The 18,745-nt window shown below is 50.0% G+C and overlaps 1 protein-coding gene across 1 annotated transcript in view; it reads right to left on the reverse strand.

Annotated features, from left to right (window-relative positions):
* The window catches only part of LOC138279475 (axoneme-associated protein mst101(2)-like), a 190,352-nt gene extending 175,391 nt beyond the window's left edge, over positions 1 to 14,961 (reverse strand). Inside the window, exon 1 of the mRNA XM_069219406.1 lies at positions 14,821 to 14,961. Coding sequence (XP_069075507.1) covers positions 14,821 to 14,961 — 141 coding nt within the window. The remainder of the gene's footprint in view (positions 1 to 14,820) is intronic.
* Positions 14,962 to 18,745: the final 3,784 nt, after the last annotated feature.

The raw sequence follows: 18,745 nt of genomic DNA on the forward strand, positions 1-18,745 counted from the left end.
GCTCCTGCAGTGGCAAAGGCCCTCCTAGGAATCTTTTCCAGGGTGGGCTTCCCAAAAGAGGTGGTATCAGACAGGGGTAGCAACTTCATGTCTGCTTACTTAAAGGCCATGTGGAAGGAATGTGGTGTGACATACTGTGAGAAAATAGCCTCTTTCTAGCCTTGTTACCCCCACTTTTGGCCTGTTTGTGAGTGTATGTCAGGGTGTTTTCACTGTCTCACTGGGATCCTGCTAGCCAGGGCCCAGTGCTCATAGTGAAAACCCTATGTTTTCAGTATGTTTGTTATGTGTCACTGGTACCCTGCTAGTCAGGACCCCAGTGCTCATACGTTTGTGACCTATAGGTATGTGTTCCCTGTGTGATGCCTAACTGTCTCACTGAGACTCTGCTAACCAGAACCTCAGTGGTTATGCTCTCTCTTTACAAATTGTCACTAACAGGCTAGTGCCCAATTTTACCAATTTACATTGGCATACTGGAACACCCTTATAATTCCCTAGTACATGGTACTGAGGTACCCAGGGTATTGGGGTTCCAGGAGATCCCTATGGGCTGCAGCATTTCTTTTGCCACCCATAGGGAGCTCTGACAATTCTTACACAGGCCTGCCACTGCAGCCTGAGTGAAATAACGTCCATGTTATTTCACAGCCATTTTGCACTGCACTTAAGTAACTTATAAGTCACCTATATGTCTAACGTTTACCTGGTAAAGGTTGGGTGCTAAGTTACTTAGTGTGTGGGCACCCTGGCACTAGCCAAGGTGCCCCCACATTGTTCAGGGCCAATTCCCCAGACTTTGTGAATGCGGGGACACCATTACACGCGTGCACTACATATAGGTCACTACCTATGTGTAGCTTCACAATGGTAACTCTGAATATGGCCATGTAACATGTCTAAGATCATGGAATTGACCCCTCTATGCCATCCTGGCATTGTTAGTGCAATCCCATGATCCCACGGGTCTCTAGCACAGACCTGGCACTGCCAAACTGCCTTTCCCGGGGTTTCACTGCAGCTGCTGCTGCTGCCAACCCCTCAGACAGGTTTCGAGCCTCCTGGGGTCCAGCCAGGCCTGGCCCAGGAAGGCAGAACAATGGACTTCCTCAGAGAGAGGGTTTTACACCCTCTCCCTTTGGAAAATGGTGTTAGGGCTGGGGAGGAGTAGCCTCCCCCAGCCTCTGGAAATGCATTCATGGGCACAGATGGTGCCCATTTCTGCATAAGCCAGTCTACATCGGTTCAGGGACCCCTCAGCCCTGCTCTGGCGCGAAACTGGACAAAGGAAAGGGGAGTGACCACTCCCCTGACCTGCACCTCCCCTGGGAGGTGCCCCGAGCTCCTCCAGTGTGCTCCAGACCTCTGCCATCTTGGAAACAGAGGTGCTGCTGGCACACTGGACTGCTCTGAGTGGCCAGTGCCACCAGGTGACGTCAGAGACTCCTTCTGATAGGCTCCTTTAGGTGTTGCTAGCCTATCCTCTCTCCTAGGTAGCCAAACCCTCTTTTCTGGCTATTTAGGGTCTCTGTCTCTGGGGAAACTTTAGATAACGAATGCAAGAGCTCATCTGAGTTCCTCTGCATCTCTCTCTTCACCTTCTGCCAAGGAATCGACTGCTGACCGCGCTGGAAGCCTGCAAGACTGCAACAAAGTAGCAAAGACGACTACTGCGACCTTGTAACGCTGATCCGGCCGTCTTCTCGACTGTTTTCTTGGTGGTGCATGCTGTGGGGGTAGTCTGCCTCCTCTCTGCACTAGAAGCTCTGAAGAAATCTCCCGTGGGACGACGGAATCCTCCTGCTGCAACCACAGGCACCAAAAGACTGCATCACCGGTCCTCTGGGTCCCCTCTCAGCACGACGAGCAAGGTCCCTGGAACTCAGCAACTCTGTCGAAGTGACTCCCACAGTCCAGTGACTCTTCAGTCCAAGTTTGGTGGAGGTAAGTCCTTGCCTCCCCATGCTAGACTGCATTGCTGGGTACCGCGTGATTTGCAGCTGCTCCGGCTCCTGTGCACTCTTCCAGGATTTCCTTTGTGCACAGCCAAGCCTGGGTCCCGGCACTCTAACCTGCAGTGCACGACTTTCTGAGTTGTCCTCCGGCGTCGTGGGACCTTCCTTTGTGACTTCGGGTGAGCTCCAGTTCACTCCTCTTCGTAGTGCCTGTTCTGGCACTTCTGTGGGAGCTGCTTGTTTCTGAGTGGGCTCTTTGTCTTGCTAGATGCCCCCTCTGTCTCCTCACGCAATTGGTGACATCCTGGTCCCTCCTGGGCCACAGCAGCATCCAAAAACCCTAACTGCGACCCTTGCAGCTAGCAAGCCTTGTTTGCAGTCTTTCTGTACGGAAACAACTCTGCAAGCTTCTTCACGACGTGGGACATCCATCCCCCAAAGGGGAAGTTCCTAGTCCTCTTCGTTCTTGCAGAATACACAGATTCTACCATCCAGTGGCAGCTTCTTTTCACCCATAGCTGGCATTTCCTGGGCATCTGCTCACTCCCGACTTGATCGTGACTTTTGGACTTGGTCCCCTTGTTTCACAGGTACTCTCATCAGGAAGTCCATCGTTGTTGCATTGCTGGTGTTGGTCTTCCTTGCAGAATTCCCCTATCACGACTTCTGTGCTCTCTGGGGAACTTAGGTGCACTTTGCACCCACTTTTCAGGGTCTTGGGGTGGGCTATTTTTCTAACCCTCACTGTTTTCTTACAGTCCCAGCGACCCTCTACAAGGTCACATAGGTTTGGGGTCCATTTGTGGTTCGCATTCCACTTCTAGAGTATATGGTTTGTGTTGCCCCTATCCCTATGTGCTCTCATTGCAATCTATTGTGACTGTACATTGCTTGCATTGCTTTCTGTTGCTATTACTGCATATTTTTGGTATTGTGTACATATATCTTGTGTATATTTGCTATCCTCATACTGAGGGTACTCACTGAGATACTTTTGGCATATTGTCATAAAAATAAAGTACCTTTATTTTTAGTATATCTGTGTATTGTGTTTTCTTATGATATTGTGCAAGTGACACTAGTGGTACTGTAGGAGCTTCACTCGTCTCCTAGTTCAGCCTAAGCTGCTCTGCTAAGCTGCCTTTTCTATCAGCCTAAGCTGCTAGACACCTCTTCTACACTAATAAGGGATAACTGGACCTTGTTACCTGTTGTTGGAGAGGGATCCTGAGTTTTCAGGCCTTCTCTCCTTTGCTTTTTCATTTCAGTAGAAATGAGAGGGAACAATTCCTCAGGGATACCCAGCATGGCTGCATGGGTATAAAACTCTACATCAGCCCAACCTGAGGCCTCTAGGTCATTACGTAAGAGACAGTCTACAGGTAAGCGAGGTGACACTACCACCTGCTTAGGGCCAGTAACTCCACCCCAACTAAGTTGAACTATAGCTAAGGGAAGAAACTTAGTGGAGTTATGGACATCAATAATCTTATACTGTTGTCCAATGATGTGTTGTTCAGGAGCCACTAGGTTTTCAGTCACCAAAGTTATACTGGCACCTGTGTCCCTGTAGGCCTGGGCCTCAACACAATTTATTGAAACTGTCTGCCTGTACTTATCCATTGTAAGGGGACAAGCAGCCAGTGTGGCAAGGCCAATGCCACTAGGTGTGACAGAAACTGTCCTGGGACTGACTACCCCAGTTTCTATGATGGACCCATAAGTGAACCCAACTACACCCTTTGCTTGACTGTTGCCAGCAGTCCCACCACTAGTACCACTACTGCTAGGTGCACTAGAGCTTGATGTATTAGTGGTGGTAGGCTCAGGGGGTTTACCTGGACAGGACTTATCCCCTGGCCTATGGCCTCTGTTTCTACACACAAAGCACCAAGGCTTTTTAATGTGTGTGGGTTGAGAAGAAGAGGAAGAATTTGTTTTATCCCCACTTCCTGAAGAGTGTTTAAGATTTGAAGAAGGATCTTTGGTTTTACCCTTATCCCCATGCTTATCTTGAGATTTCTCACCATCTTTCTTCTTGCCATCCTTGTCACCCCCTGTATGAACTTTTCTGTTCACCCTTGTTCTGACCCATTTGTCTGCCTTCTTTTCCAATTCTTGGGGAGAGGTCAGATCTGAGTCCACTAGATACTGGTGCAACAAATCAGACACACAATTATTAAGAATATGCTCTCTCAGGATTAAGTTATACAGTCTTTTATACTCAGAAACTTTACTGCCATGTAACCACCCATCCAAGGCCTTCACTGAATGGTCAACAAAGTCTACCCAGTCTTGTGAAGACTCCTTTTTGGTTTCTCTGAACTTGATCCTGTACTGTTCAGTGGTTGAGCCACAACCATCTAGGAGTGCATTCTTAAGAACTGTAAAATTATTGGCATCACTTTCCTTCACAGTAAGGAGCCTATCCCTACCCTTTCCACTGAAAGATAGCCATAGGATAGCAGCCCACTAACATTTGAGGGACCCCCTGTACAACACAGGCCCTCTCAAGTGCAGCCAACCACTTGTTAATGTCACCCCCCTCCTTGTAAGGGGGAACTATCTTGTGCAGATTCCTAGAATCATGCTCTTTTACAGGAGTTCTATCTGTAATACTGCTGCTGCCACCATGGGGTCCAAACCCCAACCTCTGTCTTTCTTTTTCTAAGTCAAAAGCTTCCCTGTCTAGGTCCAGCTGTTGCTTCTTGAGCTTCAGCCTGGACTCTTCCACTCTTAATCTATTGAGTTCCCTTTCTAACACTCTGGGGGTCATTTTGACCTTGGCGGACGGCGGAGGCCGTCCGCCAAGGTACCGCCGCTGAATGACCGCACCGCGGTCAAAAGACCGCGGTGGCCATTCAGACATTTCCTCTGGGCCGGCGGGCGCTCTCCAAAAGAGCGCCCGCCGGCCCAGAGGAAATGCCCCTGCAACGAGGACGCCGGCTCAGAATTGAGCCGGCGTAGTTTCAGGGGTGCGACGGGTGCAGTTGCACCCGTCGCGTATTTCAGTGTCTGCTTAGCAGACACTGAAATACTTTGCGGGGCCCTCTTACGAGGGCCCCTGCAGTGCCCATGCCACAGGCATGGGCACTGCAGGGGCCCCCAGGGGCCCCGCGGCACCCCCTACCGCCATCCTGTTCCTGGCGGGAGACCCGCCAGGAACAGGATGGCGGTAGGGGGTGTCAGAATCCCCATGGCTGCGGAGCGCGCTCCGCAGCCATGGAGGATTCACAAGGGCAGTGGTAAACCGGCGGGAGACCGCCGGTTTACCCTTTCTGGCCGCGGCTGAACCGCCGCGGTCAGAATGCCCTCGGGAGCACCGCCAGCCTGTTGGCGGTGCTCCCGTGGTCGGTGACCCTGGCGGTCACCGGCCGCCAGGGTCAGAATGACCCCCTCTGTCTTCAGGGTGGGTGGGTTGGGCATGCCTTGACACAGAAGAATGGTGTGAATGAACAGAGGGAGACCTGTCCCTAACAGATGGCACTCTAACAACCTGGCCTAAAGGAGTGTAGTGTGGTCAGTTTTACATATCCTTTGCGCATTAGCTTCAGGCTTTAGGCCTTTGTGCACTTTGCCCTGGATGTATTTTATTAATTTGCTCGCAGCTTAGAGCCTCTGTGCACTTTGCTCTAAATGCTTGTTATTCAGCTTCGTACTGTTATTTTTCAAATAGCCAGTTCTACGGTCTTGTTTTATATTTCATATCACACTGTTTAGCCTACTTCAGCACTGGAGTTCTCCATATAACATTCTTGTTTACTCTGTGCTTCAGTCAAGTATACAGTCTGGTACATTGCTGATAGACGTGGTAGGAGTTTAGTCTTTGGCATTTCTGCGTAGGGACATTTTGTGATCACGCTGACATGTTAGTTCTAAAAACACTTCCTTTTCCCAATACACGAGAGAGGGAGATTCTGACCAGGGAATCACAACTAGACGCTGACTGCCTCGTTGCGGATGCTGAACCAAGATCACAGGCCTTTGCTCAGGTATGAGGGCTGATGTCTCCTCATGGATTCAGAAAGGCAAGTTAGAAGCTTAACATGCTGTGCTCGAAATAGAACTAGCAGAGGGACAGTGGAAACTATTAAACACCATGATAGCATTGCTCTTATGTTTTACTCTCCTGGTGACTATTTCAATCCTACTGTGTTGTATGGTTCTGGTTATTGCGGCTCACGCCTTATTATCTAAAATGCAGTCGTTTTATTAAAACATTATATAAAACTTATATTGCCTTTGTCATTTGTATATGAGATGATACTGTAAATGAGAGAGTTGGTTTGGATCTGAGTGACCACGACTTCCCTGAGAAGTTCCGAAGATGTCATGCGCTCGGCTGCCCAATCATCTCTTCCCTTTGGGAGAAATGAGGCACTGCTAGTTAGCCGGAGCAAAAACCGGATTTAGGGTGTCAGAGTTCCTTCCACGTGGGTCAGACTCAGTCCCCCACACCGTGATCGATCCTGCTGCCTAGAAATCCAGTAGTCTCATTTAGGATAATGAGAGCCCACGCGACAGGAGTAACCTCTATATTATGATGAGAACTCACATCAGTTCCAGCCTTTCTAGGTGGCCTGCTAAGGGGCAGGTTGGGAAGGTTCCCTTCTGGCTCTTTTACTGGGGCTACCCCAGAATCAGAGTGAGAACCATCAGCCAATCTCTCACCAGAGGTGCCAACTATGGTCTTATCCTGTTCAATGAGCATATTAACTAACAATTCTCTTGAGGGATTCTTCCCTACCCCTAAACCTCTTTCAATGGAGAGACTCCTTGCTCCTTTCCAGCTAAGGTGGTCATGAGCAGTTCTGGTCAGATCCAGAGTTTGACCTGTAGCAGACATGATAGAAAAGGTTTAAGGGACCGAAAAAGAAAGAAAAGGTTTCAGGACTTTTCAAGGAACAGGGAAAAAAAACGTTTTCAACTTTTTAAGAACTTTTTGAAAGTTTAGAGGTACTTTTCAGCACTTAGCAAAGGAGTAAGAGAAGAAAAGCAAAACTTTTTGGTTAGGTGTACATACACTGAACTTGTTTTGTATATTTTTCTCTTATAAAAAGTACAAAATGACAAAGTGGTAAGTAGTTGCAAGTACTTATCCCACCGCTGCACAACCAATGTAGGAGGCTGGACTGGTTTGTAGTGGTACCAAGGGGTACTTACACTCTGCACCAGGTCCAGTTATCCCTTATTAGTGTAGAAGAGGTGTCTAGCAGCTTAGGCTGATAGAAAAGGTAGCTTAGCAGAGCAGCTTAGGCTGAACTAGGAGGCGTGTAAAGCTCCTACTATACCACTGGTGTCATATGCACAATATCATAAGAAAACACAATACACAGATATACTAAAAATAAAGGTACTTTATTTTTATGTCAATATGCCAAAAGTATCTCAGTGAGTACCCTCAGTATGAGGATAGCAAATATACACAAGATATATGTACACAATACCAAAAATATGCAGTATAGTAATAGAAAACAGTGCATACAATGTATAGTTACAATAGGATGCAATGGGGACACATAGGGATAGGGGCAACACAAACCATATACTCCAAAAGTGGAATGCGGACCACGAATGGACCCCAAACCTATGTGACCTTGTAGAGGGTTGCTGGGACTGTAAGAAAACAGTGAGGGTTAGAAAAATAGCCCACCCAAAGACCCTGAAAAGTAGGTTTAAAGTGCACCTAAGTTCCCCAAAAAGCACGGAAGTAGTGATAGGGGAATTCTGCAAGGAAGACCAACACCAGCAATGCAACAACAATGGATTTCCTGATGAGAGTACCTGTGGAACAAGGGAACCAAGTCCAAGAGTCACAATCAAGTCAGGAGTGGGCAGATGCCCAGGAAATGCCATCTGTGGGAGCAAAGAAGCTGCCACTGGATGGTAGAAGCTGAGGATTCTGCAAGAACGAAGAGGACTAGGAATGTCCCCTTTTGAGGAGGCATGTCCCACATGGTGAAGAAGCTTGCAGAGGTATTTCCATGCAGAAAGACTGCAAACAAGCCTTGCTAGCTGCAAGGGTCGCAGTTAGGGTTTTTGGATGCTGCTGTGGCCCAGGAGGAACCAGGATGTCGCCAATTGTGTGAGGAGACAGAGGGGGCATCTAGCAAGACAAAGAGCCCACTCAGAAACAAGCAGCTCCCACAGAAGTGCCAGAACAGGCACTACGAAGAGGAGTGAACTGGAGCTCACCCGAAGTCACAAAGGAAGGTCCCACGACGCCGGAGGACAACTCAGAAAGTCGTGCACTGCAGGTTAGAGTGCCGGGACCCAGGCTTGGCTGTGCACAAAGGAAATCCTGGAAGAGTGCACAGGAGCCGGAGCAGCTGCAAATCACGCGGTACCCAGCAATGCAGTCTAGCGTGGGGAGGCAAGGACTTACCTCCACCAAACTTGGACTGAAGAGTCACTGGACTGTGGGAGTCACTTGGACAGAGTTGCTGAGTTCCAGGGACCTCGCTCATAGTTCTGAGAGGAGACCCAGAGGACTGGTGATACAGTCTTTTGGTGCCTGCGGTTGCAGGGGGAAGATTCCGTCGACCCACGGGAGATTTCTTCAGAGCTTCTAGTGCAGAGAGGAGGCAGACTACCCCCACAGCATGCACCACCAGGAAAACAGTAGAGAAGGCGGCCGGATCAGCGATACAAGGTTGCAGTAGTCGTCTTAGCTACTTTGTTGCAGTTTTGCAGGCTTCCAGAGCAGTCAGCGGTCGATTCCTTGGCAGAAGGTGAAGAGAGAGATGCAGAGGAACTCTGATGAGCTCTTGCATTCGTTATCTAAAGAATTCCCCAAAGCAGAGACCCTAAATAGACAGAAAAGGAGGTTTGGCTACTTAGGAGAGAGAATAGGCTAGCAACACCTGTAGGAGCCTATCAGAAGGAGTCTCTGACGTCACCTGCTGGCACTGACCACTCAGAGCAGTCCAGTGTGCCAGCAGCACCTCTGTTTCCAAGATGGCAGAGGTCTGGAGCACACTGGAGGAGCTCTGGGCACCTCCCAGGGGAGGTGCAGGTCAGGGGAGTGGTCACTCCCCTTTCATTTGTCCAGTTTCACACCAGAGCAGGGCTGGGGGATCCCTGAACCGGTGTAGACAGGCTTATGCAGAGATGGGCACCATCTGTGCCAATCAAAGCATTTCCAGAGGCTGTGGGAGGCTACTCCTCCCCAGCCCTGACACCTTTTTCCAAAGGGAGAGGGTGTCACACCCTCTCTCTGAGGAAGTCCTTTGTTCTGCCTTCCTGGGCCAAGCCTGGCTGGACCCCAGGAGGGCAGAAACCTGTCTGAGGGGTTGGCAGCAGCAGCAGCTGCAGTGAAACCCAGGGAAAGGTAGTTTGGCAGTACCCGGGTCTGTGCTAGAGACTCGGGGGATCATGGAATTGTCTCCCCAATGCCAGAATGGCATTGGGGTGACAATTCCATGATCTTAGACATGTTACATGGCCATGTTCGGAGTTACCATTGTGACGCTATACATAGGTAGTGACCTATGCATAGTGCACGCGTGTAATGGTGTCCCCGCACTCACAAACTCCGGGGAATTTGCCCTGAACGATGTGGGGGCACCTTGGCTAGTGCCAGGGTGCCCACACACTAAGTAACTTTGCACCCAACCTTCACCAGGTGAAGGTTAGACATATAGGTGACTTATAAGTTACTTAAGTGCAGTGGTAAATGGCTGTGAAATAACGTGGACGTTATTTCACTCAGGCTGCAATTGCAGGCCTGTGTAAGAATTGTCAGAGCTCCCTATGGGTGGCAAAAGAAATGCTGCAGCCCATAGGGATCTCCTGGAACCCCAATACCCTGGGTACCTCAGTACCATATACTAGGGAATTATAAGGGTGTTCCAGTATGCCAATGTAAATTGGTGAAATTGGTCAATAGCCTGTTAGTGACAATTTGGAAAGAAATGAGAGAGCATAACCACTGAGGTTCTGGTTAGCAGAGCCTCAGTGAGACAGTTAGGCATCACTCAGGGAACACATACATATAGGTCACAAACTTATGAGCACTGGGGTCCTGGCTAGCAGGGTCCCAGTGACACATAACAAACATACTGAAAACATAGGGTTTTCACTATGAGCACTGGGCCCTGGCTAGCAGGATCCCAGTGAGACAGTGAAAACACCCTGACATACACTCACAAACAGGCCAAAAGGGGGGGTAACAAGGCTAGAAAGAGGCTACTTTCTCACATAATCAGTCCCAAGACAGTTTCTGTCACACCTCGTGGCATTGGCCTTGCCACACTGGCTGCTTGTTCCCTTACAATGGATAAGTACAGGCAGACAGTTTCAATAAATGGTGTTGAGGCCCAGGCCTACAAGGACACAGGTGCCAGTATCACTTTGGTGACTGAAAACCTAGTGGCTCCTGAACAACACATCATTGGACAACAGTATAAGATTATTGATGTCCATAACTCCACTAAGTTTCTTCCCTTAGCTATAGTTCAACTAAGTTGGGGTGGAGTTACTGGCCCTAAGCAGGTAGTAGTGTCACCTAGCTTACCTGTAGACTGTCTCTTAGGTAATGACCTAGAGGCCTCAGGTTGGGCTGATGTAGAGTTTTATACCTATGCAGCCATGCTGGGTATCCCTGAGGAATTGTTCCCTCTCATTTCTACTGAAATGAAAAAGCAAAGGAGAGAAGGCCTGAAAACTCAGGATCCCTCTCCAACAACAGGTAAAAAGGGTATCACAGTATCCCCTAACCACCCTGCCATTCTGGATACCATTCCTGTGGTGGGAGAAACTGGGGTGGCACCTGTTCCAAGGGAATCATCAGCTGGTATAGCTGTACTCCCTGAGGTGGAAGTACCTCTCTGTGGGATAACTAACATTGGTGAGAAAAAGAGCACCATTTTAGTTAACATGGAGCATCCCTCCAACCCTCCCAGAGAAACTTTAGTGCAGAAACCCTGCACTGCCTCACAACACTTAGGACAGCAACCCTGCCCTAGTGTGGAGCTCATAGGACAGCATCCCTGCTCCAAGTCAAGAGAAACAGCATCCCTGTTCTCTCTTCCAGCCATATGGACAAAGTTTTTGCCCAGCTATGGCTTTACTGAGACAGCTTCCCTGTCTGGTATTCTCATCACTAGAAAGGGGTCCGGTGGACAATTCCCACTGCTCTAAACTAAACCTTACTGATATAAACTCTGAAAATATATCTTCACATTGTTGCTTAGCCAAAAAACTTCAAACAGGGAAGTAACCATATAGTGGATGATAAAGGGAGTAACCAGTCTATTGCAGAGCTACTCTCTACTTATCACCACTTAGACAATAAAGTCTCAACTGGCCAAAGCACTAGCCAAGGTGCCCCCACATCGTTCAGGGCAAATTCCCCGGACTTTGTGAGTGCGGGACACCATTTCACGCGTGCACTATACATAGGTCACTACCTATTGTTGGAGGCTGGCCTGGCTTGTAGTGGGTACCAAGGGGTACTTACACTCTGTGCCAGGTCCAGTTATCCCTTATTAGTGTAGAAGAGGTGTTTCTAGCAGCTTAGGCTGACAGAAGGTAGCTATAGGAGAGCAGCTTAGGCGGAACTAGGAGACATGCAAAGCTCCTACTATACCACTGGTGTCATATGCACAATATCATAAGAAAACACAATACACAGATATACTAAAAATAAAGGTACTTTATTTTTATGACAATATTCCAAAAGTATCTCAGTGAGTACCCTCAGTATGAGGATGCCAAATATACACAAGATATATGTACACAATACCAAAAATATGCAGTATTAGCAAAATTAAGTAATTCTAGCAATGTAAAGTTACAGTAGATTGCAATAGGAGCACATAGGTATAGGGGCAACACAAACCATATACTCCAAAAGTGGAATGCGAACCATGAATGGACCCCAAACCTATGTGAGCTTGTAGAATACAGTGAGGGTTAGAAAAATAGCCCACCCCAAGACCCTGAAAAGTAGGTGTAAAATACACCTAAGTTCCAGAGAGAGCACAGAAGTCGTGATAGGGGAATTTTGCAAGGAAGACCAACACCAGCAATGCAACAAAGGTGGATTTCCGGACGAGAGTACCTGTGGAACAAGGGGACCAAGTCTAAGAGTCGCGACAAAGTCGATATTGGGCAGATGCCCAGGAAATGCCAGCTGGGGATGCAAAGAAGCTGCCACTGGATGGTAGAAGCTGTGGATTCTGCAAGAACGAAGAGGACTAGGAACTTCCCCTTTGGAGGATGGATGTCCCACGTCGTGAGAAAGCTTGCAGAGGTGTTCCCACGTAGAAAGACCACAAACAAGCCTTGCTAGCTGCAAGGGTCGCAGTAAGGGTTTTTGGATGCTGCTGTGGCCCAGAAGGGACCAGGAGGTCGCCACTTGGATGAGGAGACAGAGGGCACGCCCAACAAGTCAGGGAGCTCTCACAGAAGCAGGCAGCACCCACAGAAGTACCTGAACAGGCACTTGGAAGAAGAGTGAACTGGAATCCACCCGAAGTCAGAAAAGGGAGTCCGACGACGCCAGAGGACAACTCAGGAGGTTGTGCACTGCAGGTTAGAGTGTCGGGGACCCAGGCTTGGCTGTGCACAAAGGAAATCCTGGAAGAGTGCACAGGAGCCAGAGCAGCTGCAAATCACAGAGTACCCAGCAATGCAGTCTAGCGTGGGGAGGCAAGGACTTACCTTCACCAAACTTGGACTGAAGAGTCACTGGACTGTGGGAGTCACTTGGACAGAGTTGCTGAGTTCCAGGGACCACGCTTGTCATGCTGAGAGGGGACCCAGAGGACCGGTGATGCAGTCTTTTGTTGCCTGCGGTTACAGGGGGAAGATTCCGTCGACCCACGGGAGATTTCTTCAGAGCTCCTGGTGCAAGAAGGAGGCAGGCTACTCCCAGAGCATGCACCACCAGGAAACAGGCGAGAAAGCCGGCAGGATGAAGCGATACAAGGTTGCAGTTGTCGTCTTTGCTACTTTGTTGCGGTTTTGCAGGCGTTCTGAGCAGTCAGCGATCGATCCTTTGGCAGAAGGTGAAGAGGGAGATGCAGAGGAACTCTGGTGAGCTCTTGCATTTGGTATCTGAAGAATTCCCCAAAGCAGAGACTCTAAATAGCCAGAAAAGGAGGTTTGGCTTCCTAGGAAGAAGGATAGGCTAGTAAGAAAGGTAAGAGCCTATCAGAAGGACTCTCTGACAGCACCTGCTGGCCCTGGCCACTCAGAGCAGTCCAGTGTGCCAGAACACCTCTGAATCCAAGATGGCAGAGGTCTGGGGCACGCTGGACAAGCTCTGGGCACCTCCACTGGGAGGTGCAGGTCTGGGGAGTGGTCACTCCCCTTTCCTTTGTCCAGTTTCGCACCAGAGCAGGGCTGGGGGATCCCTGAACCGGTGTAGACTGGCTTATGCAGAGATGGGCACCATCTGTGCCTATCAATGCATTTCCAGAGGCTGGGGGAGGCTGCTCCTCCCCAGCCCTGACACCTTTTTCCAAAGGGAGAGGGTGTAACAACCTCTCTCTGAGGAAGTCCTTTGTTCTGCCTTCCTGGGCCAGGCCTGGCTGGACCCCAGGAGGGCATAAACCTGTCTGAGGGGTTTGCAGCAGCAGCAGCTGCAGTGAAACCCCGGGAAAGGCAGTTTGGCAGTATCCAGGTTCTGTGCTAGAGACCCAGGGGATCGTTGAATTGTTTCCCCAATGCCAGAATGGCATTGGGGTGACAATTCCATGATCTTAGAAATGTTACATGGCCATGTTCGGAGTTACCATTGTGACGCTATACATAGGTAGTGACCTATGCATAGTGCACGCGTGTAATGGTGTCCCCGCACTCACAAACTCCGGGGAATTTGCCCTGAACGATGTGGGGGCACCTTGGCTAGTGCCAGGGTGCCCACACACTAAGTAACTTTGCACCCAACCTTCACCAGGTGAAGGTTAGACATATAGGTGACTTATAAGTTACTTAAGTGCAGTGGTAAATGGCTGTGAAATAACGTGGACGTTATTTAACTCAGGCTGCAGTGGCAGGCCTGTGTAAGAATTGTCAGAGCTCCCTATGGGTGGCAAAAGAAATGCTGCAGCCCATAGGGATCTCCTGGAACCCCAATACCCTGGGTACCTCAGTACCATATACTAGGGAATTATAAGGGTGTTCAAGTATGCCAATGTGAATTGGTGAAATTGGTCACTAGCCTGTTAGTGACAGGTTGGAAAGGAGAGAGAGCATAACCACTGAGGTTCTGGTTAGCAGAGCCTCAGTGAGACAGTTAGTCATCACACAGGGAACACATGCAGGGCACACTTATGAGCACTGGGGCCCTGGCTGGCAGGGTCCCGGTGACACATACACTAAAACAATATATATACAGTGAAATAAGGGGGTAACATGCCAGGCAAGATGGTACTTTCCTACAGGCGTGAAGTCCGTTGTGGAGGTTGTTATTTGCAGTTGTAGGGTCTTTCGTGAGGGAGATGATGAGCTCAGTGTCATCTGCGTAGGAAACTTTGTTGATGTGGTGGGTTTGTGCAATGTTTGCTAGGGGGGCCATGTAAACGTTGAAGAGCATGGGGCTGAGCAAAGATCCTTGGGGAACGCCACAGATGATTCTGGAGGCTTTTGACAGGAATGGTGGGAGGCGGACTCTCTGGGTTATGCCTGAGAGAAATGACGAGATCCAGTCAAGTGCCTTGTCGCGGATTCCAGCGTTGTGGAGGCGTGTGCGGAGAGTTTGATGACATACCATGTTGAAAGCTGCAGAGAGGTCCAGGAGGATGAGTGCTGCTGTTTCTCCTTCATCGAGCATGGTCCTAATGTCGTCTGTGGCAGCAATGAGTGCAGTCTCCGTGCTGTGGTTTCTGCAGAATCCGGATTGGGAGGTGTCGAGTACCTTGCTGTCTTCCAGGAACCGGGATAGTTGGCTGTTTACAATGTTTTCGATGACCTTGACTGGGAAGGGGAGGAGGGTGATCGGCCTGTAGTTCATGGGGTCATCTGGGTCTACCTTTGGTTTCTTCAGCAGGGCGTTCATTTCTGTGTGCTTCCATATTTCTGGGAAGGTGGCTGACTCGAAGGAGCTGTTGATGGTTTTCCAGAGGTGGGGGGCGATGATAATGTTAGCCTTATTGAAGATATGGTTTGGGCAGGGGTCCGATGGTGATCCAGAGTCGATGGAGGCCATGGTGGTGGCGGTGTCCTCTATGTTGAAGTGGATCCAGGTGTGGAGGAGGTGGGTGTTCATTGGAGAGTAGGGTTCTTGGGTGTTTGTAGTCAGCTGGTAGGTCTGGGGATTGAAGCTATTATGTATTTCTTCTATCTTTCGACGGAAGTGGGTTGCCGGTGACTTGCAGAACTCCTGTGATGGCGGGGGTTCATTGAAGCAGGTCCTGGGGGTGGAGAGCTCATTGACGATGCCGAAGAGCTCTTTACCGTTATGAGCGTTGATGTTGATGCGTTTTTTGAAGTGAGTCCTTTAGGTGGTGCGGATCAGTTGGTGATGTTTGCGTAGGGCATCCTTGAAAGCGATGTGGTTGGAGTTGGTAAGGTCACGGTGCCAGGTTTTTTCCATTCTGCGACATAGCCGTTTGGATTCCTGTAGTTCTGGGGTGAACCAGCTGGCCTTGATTCTGTGGGAGGTGTTTTGGGTTTTTTTTGAGCGGTGCGAGGGTGTTGGCGCAATCTTCTATCCAGCGATGCAGGTTGGTGGTGGCTGTGATGGGGTCCGGGGTCCCGGGTCCCAAGGGATGGGGCCCAGGCGAGAGTGGAGATCAGTTGATCCGTTGATATTTTGCTCCAGTTGCGTCGGGGGGGTTGTGTGCGGTGGTGGTGAGTGATTGGTTTCTGGTAGGAGAAGTGGATGCAGCGGTGGGCTGTCCAGCTGAGTCCGGTGGTGTGGCTGAAAGAGACGTGGTTGCTGGCTGGGAAGATGGGGTCGAGTGTGTGGCCTGCGGAGTGGGTGGGTGTAGTGACGAGTTGCTTGAGGCCTAAGTTGTCGAGGTTGTCGATTAGGTTGGTGGTGTTGATATCGTTGTTATTTTCCAGGTGTAAGTTTAGGTCACTGAGGAGGATGTAGTCTGTTGAGGCGAGGGCTTGGGAGCTGATGGTGTGAGAAGGTAGCCTCTTTCTAGCCTTGTTACCCCCACTTTTGGCCTGTTTGTGAGTGTATGTCAGGGTGTTTGTCACTGTTTTCACTGTCTCACTGGGAACCTGATAGCCAGGCCTCAGTGCTCATAGTGAAAACACCATGTTTTCAGTATGGTTGTTATGTGTCACTGGGATCCTGCTGGTCAGGACCCCAGTGCTCATAGGTTTGTGGCCTATATGTATGTGTCACTGGGACCCTGTAACACAGGACCCCAGTGCTCATAGGTGTGCATGTATGTGTTCCCTGTGTGGTGCCTAACTGTCTCACTGAGGCTCTGCTAACCAGAACCTCAGTGGTTATGCTCTCTCATTACTTCCAAATTGTCACTGACAGGCTAGTGACCATTTTTACCAATTTACATTGGCTTACTAGAACACCCTTATAATTCCCTAGTATATGGTACTGAGGTACCCAGGGTATTGGGGTTCCAGGAGATCCCTATGGGCTGCAGCATTTCTTTTGCCACCCATAGGGAGCTCTGACAATTCTTACACAGGCCTGCCACTGCAGCCTGAGTGAAATAACGTCCACGTTATTTCACAGCCATTTTACACTGCACTTAAGTAACTTATAAGTCACCTATATGTCTAACCTTTACCTGGTAAAGGTTAGGTGCAAAGTTACTTAGTGTGTGGGCACCCTGGCACTAGCCAAGGTGCCCCCACATTGTTCAGAGCCAATTCACTGAACTTTGTGAGTGCGGGGACACCATTACACGCGTGCACTACATATAGGTCACTACCTATATGTAGCTTCACAATGATAACTCCGAATATGGCCATGTAACATGTCTATGATCATGGAATTGCCCCCTCTATGCCATCCGGGCATAGTTGGCACAATCCCATGATCCCAGTGGTCTGTAGCACAGACCCTGGTACTGCCAAACTGCCCTTCCTGGGGTTTCACTGCAGCTGCTGCTGCTGCCAACCCCTCAGACAGGCATCTGCCCTCCTGGGGTCCAGCCAGGCCTGGCCCAGGATCGCAGAACAAAGAACTTCCTATGAGAGAGGGAGTGACACCCTCTCCCTTTGGAAAATGGTGTGAAGGCAGGGGAGGAGTAGCCTCCCCCAGCCTCTGGAAATGCTTTGTTGGGCACAGATGTGCCCAATTCTGCATAAGCCAGTCTACACCGGTTCAGGGACCCCTTACCCCTGCTCTGGCGCGAAACTGGACAAAGGAAAGGGGAGTGACCACTCCCCTGACCTGCACCTCCCCTGGGAGGTGTCCAGAGCTCCTCCAGTGTGCTCCAGACCTCTGCCATCTTGGAAACAGAGGTGCTGCTGGCACACTGGACTGCTCTGAGTGGCCAGTGCCACCAGGTGACGTCAGAGACTCCTGCTGATAGGCTCCTTCAGGTGTTAGTAGCCTTTCCTCTCTCCTAGGTAGCCAAACCCTCTTTTCTGGCTATTTAGGGTCTCTGTCTCTGGGGAAACTTTAGATAACGAATGCATGAGCTCAGCCGAGTTCCTCTGCATCTCCCTCTTCACCTTCTGATAAGGAATCGACCGCTGACCGCGCTGGAAGCCTGCAAACCTGCAACATAGTAGCAAAGACGACTACTGCAACTCTGTAACGCTGATCCTGCCGCCTTCTCGACTGTTTTCCTGCTTGTGCATGCTGTGGGGGTAGTCTGCCTCCTCTCTGCACCAGAAGCTCCGAAGAAATCTCCCGTGGGTCGACGGAATCTTCCCCCTGCAACCGCAGGCACCAAAAAGCTGCATTACCGGTCCCTTGGGTCTCCTCTCAGCACGACGAGCGAGGTCCCTCGAATCCAACGACACCGTCCAAGTGACCCCCACAGTCCAGTGACTCTTCAGCCCAAGTTTGGTGGAGGTAAGTCCTTGCCTCACCTCGCTGGGCTGCATTGCTGGGAACCGCGACTTTGCAAGCTACTCCGGCCCCTGTGCACTTCCGGCGGAAATCCTTTGTGCACAGCCAAGCCTGGGTCCACGGTACTCTAACCTGCATTGCACGACTTTCTAAGTTGGTCTCCGGCGACGTGGGACTCCTTTGTGCAACTTCGGCGAGCACCGTTTCACGCATCCTCGTAGTGCCTGTTTCTGGCACTTCTCCGGGTGCTACTTGCTTCATTGAGGGCTCTTTGTCTTGCTCGACGTCCCCTCTCTCTGCAGGTCCAATTCGTGACCTCCTGGTCCCTCCTGGGCCCCAGCAGCGTCCAAAAACGCCAAACGCACGATTTGCGTGTAGCAAGGCTTGTTGGCGTCCATCCGGCGGGAAAACACTTCTGCACGACTCTCCAAGGCGTGGGGGATCCATCCTCCAAAGGGGAAGTCTCTAGCCCTTGTCGTTCCTGCAGTATTCACAGTTCTTCAGCCTAGTAAGAGCTTCTTTGCACCAACCGCTGGCATTTCTTGGGCATCTGCCCATCTCCGAGCTGCTTGTGACTTTTGGACTTGGTCCCCTTGTTCCACAGGTACCCTCAGTCAGGAATCCATCGTTGTTGCATTGCTGATTTGTGTTTTCCTTGCATTTTCCCTCTAACACAACTATTTTGTCCTTAGGGGAACTTTAGTGCACTTTGCACTCACTTTTCAGGGTCTTGGGGAGGGTTATTTTTCTAACTCTCACTATTTTCTAATAGTCCCAGCGACCCTCTACAAGGTCACATAGGTTTGGGGTCCATTCGTGGTTCGCATTCCACTTTTGG

Source organism: Pleurodeles waltl, chromosome 2_2, assembly GCF_031143425.1.
Source record: "Pleurodeles waltl isolate 20211129_DDA chromosome 2_2, aPleWal1.hap1.20221129, whole genome shotgun sequence".
Taxonomy (NCBI): Eukaryota; Metazoa; Chordata; class Amphibia; order Caudata; family Salamandridae; genus Pleurodeles; species Pleurodeles waltl.